Genomic DNA, 6,372 nt, shown 5'->3' on the forward strand with positions numbered 1-6,372 from the left:
GGCCGCTGCCGTGCGGCGCCTGCGAAGGGCGGCGAGCAGCGTGCCCTGAAGGGGGGGAGCGGGCAGGACCGTGCCTTTTCGTTGAATTTCGTGAGGTTTACGGTGTTTGAGAACGGCCCGTAGGGGACGGAAGCAGCGAGAGGAGGGGACTCGGCGCCTTTAAAGCGCCTCGGGGCTGTTCCCAAAGCCAGCCGGGCTTCTCGGAGGTCGGGTGCTGAGCGCTGCCTAACATCGGGCCTCGGGTGGCCTTGCCCGGCAGCGGGCCTCGCCCCCTCTCCCACCCCCGTTTCGGGTTGCTGAGCCCCGTGGCAGGAGTTCACGGACCCTTTTCCCCACCTCCAGCACCCAGCGCGGGGAGCAGAAGGCGCTAGATGGCACTGCACTTCACCGAACGGGCTTGCAGGCTCCCGGCTGGCAGCTACGCCAAGGCACGACCATGGGGAGAGCTGGCACAAGGACCATCGGCTGCTCCGTCTGTCTGTCTGTCCGCCAGGGGAAAGCATGGGGAGCTGAGCCGCCAGGGCAGCCGTACCGGAGAAACGAGTGGGCTCTGTAAGTTGCCTGGTTTTAAAAGCTTAATACAGTGGTTTTCCGTAGCATCGCAATCTACAGCCCCTGAGCTTTCCCTAATGGCGCAACAGACCCTAGACTCTCTTAGCAAGACTCTGGCTTCTGCTGGTGCCCTTTTTCAGGCTCTGGAGAGCCGTATTCTTCTCCCTAGTTGGGCAGGCCACAGGCTGAAAGTCACGATTGCACCCAGGAAGCCCAATCCTGATCCTGCGAGCCTTGATGCGATGAAAGAAAATTGATCTTTGCTGAGCCGCAGTTATCAGAGAGGCCCTTGGCAAGAAACCAGCAGATTCCGCCCTGAGGAATGCGGTACCCTACAGAAAACAGGAGGACGCGTAGAAAGCGATACTGGCTCACGAAGAGCAGCAAAGGACTGTATAAGCTGACATAAAAGACGAGTTACACGCAAACTGCAGTGAGTGTAGGAGCAAGCGAGTTGCAGGACTGCTCGCCACCAGCTTCGTGTCTAGCTGACCCCATCTGTCAGCGCTGCTCTAACGTATCCGCCGCAGCACTACCTAGGCACCAAACACAACGTTAAATTATTCATCATCGTCAGTCACGGCCCTTCGAAGCAGGAGAGCTTCTGGATGATGCGAGACTGCAGCTCGCAGGCTTGCGTCGCCGGTAGGGGAGGAGGGTGCCCGACGCGTGGGTGTCCGGGGCTGCATCCTGCCCTTGCTGGGAGGTCATACCCCGGGTCATCTTGGAGGCAGCGCCGGCTTTTCCATCTCTGTTGTCTCTGAGGGGCTCAGGTGAATTTGATCAATCCTAAAGCTGCCTTCATCAGCTTTTCCTTCTGCCTCTACCATAATACAAGGACAATTTGGTAAAGAGACTAGCAAATCGGTGCATAACCAAAAGGGAAAGCTCTCGGTGAGCAGAATTCCCTGTTCCAGGGCATCAGGGCTTTTCTTACAAGCTGGCTCCTAGGAGAACAAGTTTTCTCGTGATGAATAGTTTGATACCTGGACACCTCTGAGACGAGACTAAGAAACACCTTGAGAAATCTCAGCCTTCTGCCTCAGGGCACAGACCCAGTGGCTGCAAGGACCTCGGAGGAATCTGTCCTTCAGGGGAACGTGTTGGTTTTCCTTGGAAGCATTGGACAGCATCTGCCGAAGGGAAGGTATCTGACTAGGAGGGCCAATGGCTTGATGAGAAGCAGCGAAGCTTGTGGTCCTGCTGAGATCCAGGATTGTATCCGAGGACTCTCCACAAGGAAGAGGAGAGAGGAATTGAGTCTCTGTGAAGCAGCCGGGTTCCGCACAACGTGTTCCTCCCAGCTGTGCGCAGGAGCCGTGCTCTGGCTTTTGTCTGCCAGACCAGTGCACCGGGCGCTTGCCCTGTGCTAAGCAGGCAGGGACAGCTTAAATTCATTGGGTTGCTGCTGCTGGCTGAGCCACCGTGCCAGAGCCGCGTCCGTCCCTTCCTTCCTTGCTACGCCCACATGTTCCTTCAGCTCTGGGACGGAGCCACGTGGGGAGGGGGGCACTTGGGATTTTGGCACCTGGGCACACTTCCAATCCTGTGACTGGATGCAGGGAGCAAACTGGGGGCCAGGCGACCTGTGCTGGCATGCGAGTGCCTCCTGGGTTGGTCTGCTCTTGTTTGAGCCTTAGTCTTTGGAAAAAACGAGCTCTTGAGTATGACTGGTGCTAATAATTTTAATATACACTTCCTAGCAAGGCCTCACAGTAGGAGAGACTGAGGCCAGCAGCTACGTTTGGGAAGAGGGTGTTGGGTCTGGCAAGTGGGAGAGCAGGCAGGGTGTTTCACCGCGCCACTGGCTGCCCGAGTGACCTGCAGCAAGTCACCTAACGCGTTGTTGTCCTTCCACACCGAGGGAAGGTGGCTTTGACCCTTACTGCCTTCTTTTAACCACTCAGCAAGACTTACCGCTCTGGTTGTGGGTTGCGAGATGCTGGGAGGCGAGGGAGACCCTACCGGTCCAACATCCCCGTTGCTGGTGTGATGTTGCTGCATCGCACCTAGCCTTCCGCGATAGCTGGTGTGTGGGGAGCCCACCCTTGAGTCGTGCTGCAGGTCTGGGTGATCTCTTCCTCCGTGGAAATCTGTCTGTGTTTTCCTTCTGAACTGCTGAGTCAATTCCCCATGGCGGCTGTACCTGCAGAAGGAGGAATGGGGCTGCTAGGGGGGTATTAACACCCAAGGGGAAATGTGCGGGGTTATAAAAATCCCTTTTTGGTTGAGGAATTGGCCGCAGGCAGGATGCGAAGAGATCAGCATTTGTCTTAGCCCGGCTCCGCACTTAACCTTGAAACCTCTCTCTGCTGCCGCGAGAGGAAGCGGTGGGGGCTGTCTGGGCACGTCAGGCTCCATGGTGGCTACGCGGAGCCTGGGGAAGGGTCAGAGGCTCAGCAGCCCTCTGACAGCTAAGCGATTAATTAGGTGACTTGTTGGGTTTGGAGGGGATCCCAAACCAGTCTTCTCAGGAAGCATTAGCTGGTAAAGCGCACGTTTTTTTTTTTTTTTTTTTTTTTTTTTCTTTAGTGGGGCTCAGCAGCCTGAGGCTCGCCGGGTGGGCTCCCCAGGCTCATCCTAAGCACGTGCAGTTGGGCTTACAGCTCCTTTTGTTTTTGAGCTGGGATAAGATTTGCTTGCTGACAGGCAGTGTTTGTCCCTGGGGATTTTTTGACTGCCCATCTCATTCCTGTCCAGCCACAGGCTGGTGGTGGGACCTGGGATCACACCAACCTGAACACTCGCTCCCAGCTTCTTTCCACCCTGGGTCCTGAAGCCGCAGCTTTCTTTGGGCTCCTCCTTTCTCCTGTGGAGAGGAGGGATGCACAGGCACTTTGGTAACCAGGGAGAGGTTTCTCCGAGGTCTGTAACTTTGCAACTTTCCCTCTGCTATGAAAGCGCTCTTGGTCACGCTGCAGCGCCCGAGGCGTGAGCCACGGAGCTGGCCCAGCCAGACCTACAAGCCCTCCCAGTTACCCTGGTGAAGCTGAGCACAAGAGTCCATCCTTCGCCCTAGGGCTGGTGTTCATTACCTCCAGAGCCTTACAGTGTCTCTTCTTGCCCCATTTGTGGCAGGTCCAGGCAGATGGGACGGATGGAAACTGCGTCACGTTTGTGTTGCACGATGAGGACCACACGCTCGGCAACTCCCTCCGGTACATGGTCATGAAGAAGTAAGTGGAGCCTCTGTGGTGCCTGGCATTGCTGAGGGAACCTCTGTCTCCTACGCTGGCCTTCTCCTTACTGCTCTGCATCTCAGTTGCCGCTGGAAGAAGGCAAATGATCAGAAACTGCCTCTGTGCATGCCTGTTAGAGTCTTTATATCAGACACGGTCCCAAAGACTCCTTACCTACTACCTCTCTTCACAGGATCAACTTTTTCCTTGCGCTGTTAGTGCCAGGACTCCAAGAGCACTAATAGGCCTTAATGGGCCTGACCAGCCACAGCTAGGGCCTCCACCCACACCCTGCCCATGGGCCCAGGAGCCCCATTTAAGCTCAGCTCGGGGCTTTCAGTCCCTCCTGAGCGATGTTGTAGGAGTATGGGTCTCCAGCTCAGCCTGTGCTGGGCTGTGGACTCCGTTCACCCACAGACTGACTTTCTGACCTGACCTCAGCCCTTCCTCATCGCTGTGCATCTGCGTGGTGGTCACTGGGTCGTATCTGACCCTCATGACCCTCACCTGACGTAACACTGACCTGCAGATTGACTTCCTGGCCTGACTTTGGACCTGCTTCATCCCCACAAACCTGCCTGATGATCTGGACCCTTGGCTGACCCTGGCTACCACCTTTGCACCCACCCTACTCCCTCGCTTGGGTGCTGTGGGACAGGGCCACCTAGTGAGGCGTCTGTCTCTCTGTTTCCGGCTCCCAGCTCCCCATCCCTTAGGGAACAGCCAGTCCTCACTGCTCCTTGATGGTTACTGGTGGAGGAAATTTAATGTCTGACGTGAAAGTCTTGGCCCTGGATAAAATGATGCGCAACTCTACGTAAGTACACGTGGTCAGGCAGTATCTATGTCTCCTTCTGGGACAAGTGCTGTCTGAAAAGAGCATAGGAACAGCCGGTATTAAGCAAATTGATCATCTTCCCTGCTTGCATAGAGATGCAGGAATTATCTCACTGCCCCCATCAAAATATACAAATATTTTCACCCCGGTTGCCTGGTTTTACTGAACTGGGCAGCACTGAGGGTTTTTGAAAATCTACTGGTCAGCCTCAGAAGAGTTATAGCAGGAAGTTCAGTGCATCATCTCAAATGACAGTTGCATTGCGAATGTCATGTGAATTCCTCTAATAAATCTCCACAAGAAGATAAACAGCGGGCTTCTTGCCAAGGGCTGTTCTTTCTGCTGGGCACACGAATGTTCTGCCAACAACCTCAGCTTAGGAAGGCAGATGCCATGCGGCCTGCAAACCATCTCGGTAAATCCTTGCAGTGCCCTAGACCCGTCAGCCTCTTCTGCCCAGCAGAACTGCCATCAGGTTTGTGTGCAGTGAGGTTTCCAAGCATCCCGGATCCCCTGTTGGAACTCTGCAGGCCTGCCAGTGGACCGCTGGTGGTGCCAGGATGGTGCCCACGATCATGCTGCCCGTGTCCTTCCCCTGCAAAGCTCCAGCTGCAGCTCAGAGACAGATGGGGGTGTGTGAATGAGGTTCCACAGGTAGTTTCCCTTCAGCATACCCCTCCCACAAGTCCCTCAGTCATTTTGGAACCACCCTGAGCCCCCGCAGGTCTGGGGTGGCCTGGGCCTCTGACTTCCCGGAGAGGTGCTGTGCATTGCCCTGGGTTTCACGGCTCTCTTCTCCGCTCTCCCCTCCTGCAGCCCTGATGTGGAGTTCTGTGGCTACTGCATCACGCACCCCTCTGAAAGCAAGATCAACTTCCGGATCCAGACCAGAGGTATGGGGCTGCGCTTCTCCTTTGTGTCCGTGGCCCTTTTTTTATGCAATAATCTCTGCTCATGCCAGGTTTCCACCACGAATCATTTAAATAAAAGCACTTCTCTCCCCCTTCTCTGCTAGCCCTCTTGCTCAGCCGGCGAGACCGCTGTGAGCCCTTTCTGTTTCCCAGCTGTAGGGCTGAGCCAGCCGTGGCCCGAGGAGCCCGCAGCCTTGCCTGGTCCCACGTCTCTGGGTTGGCTGGCAGCGGGCACCAAACTGGGCTAGAGCAGATCTTCCACTCACTGTCACAGGTGATGGGTGCTCCATCTGCCCCCAGATCAGCACGGGGATTGGAAAGCAAAGCCAAGATGTGCTGACATACATAGCTGCAATGAGACAATTTGTTTCTGCTTCTCCTTCTCAGCTGTCTTGCAGCTTTGGTCATCAGGCCATGACCCAAAGCTCTTCTGAAAAGCCTCATCAGTCTGTGCTGTCTTTTTGACTTGCCTCCCAAAGAGGGCTTTGCTCCCTGGTAGTAGATAGCACCGACAAGGCTGAGCCTCTGGCAGTCCCTCACTCCTCGCAGCACACCAACCCCTTCGGCTCAGGCCACTGCCCTGCCTCCAGGCCCTGCGAGCTCCACAGCTTTGCCTGCTGCCTAGAGGGACGGTGTTATTTCATTCCTTCCTCACCAGGCTGTTCCCTTGAGCATCAGATATGTAGAACCCACTTCCTGGAAGCAAGTGTCTGGTTTGTGCTTGCTGACTCTTTAATTTCCTAGAGATAATTAGCGCTGAGGCTGTTTGCCTTGCCAAGGGACCCCCTTCCCCACGGGACTAACTGCAGGGTAAGCGTCTGCTGTTCCTGCGCCGCAGCCTGGACCGCCACGCCGAGCTCAGCTCTCCGGCTGCCGATGGCGGGCTGGGAGG

At 55.9% G+C, this 6,372-nt stretch overlaps 1 protein-coding gene across 3 annotated transcripts in view; it reads left to right on the forward strand.

Moving 5' to 3' along the window:
• Positions 1-227: 227 nt before the first annotated feature.
• LOC104127989 (DNA-directed RNA polymerases I and III subunit RPAC2) overlaps positions 228-6,372 on the forward strand; it is an 8,761-nt gene continuing 2,616 nt past the window's right edge. Inside the window, exons 1-4 of one of the 3 annotated variants that reach the window (XM_035896164.1) lie at positions 228-552; positions 3,631-3,728; positions 4,433-4,548; positions 5,386-5,462. In XM_035896164.1, coding sequence (XP_035752057.1) covers positions 4,475-4,548; positions 5,386-5,462 — 151 coding nt within the window. In that variant the 5' untranslated portion in view covers positions 228-552; positions 3,631-3,728; positions 4,433-4,474. Of the gene's footprint in view, positions 553-1,552; positions 1,700-3,630; positions 4,549-5,385; positions 5,463-6,372 lie in introns of those variants that run through there. The other 2 variants (XM_035896163.1, XM_035896165.1) reach the window with 2 other exon arrangements.

This window comes from Egretta garzetta, unplaced genomic scaffold (assembly GCF_000687185.1).
Source record: "Egretta garzetta isolate BGI_Z169 unplaced genomic scaffold, ASM68718v1 scaffold226, whole genome shotgun sequence".
Taxonomy (NCBI): domain Eukaryota; kingdom Metazoa; phylum Chordata; class Aves; order Pelecaniformes; family Ardeidae; genus Egretta; species Egretta garzetta.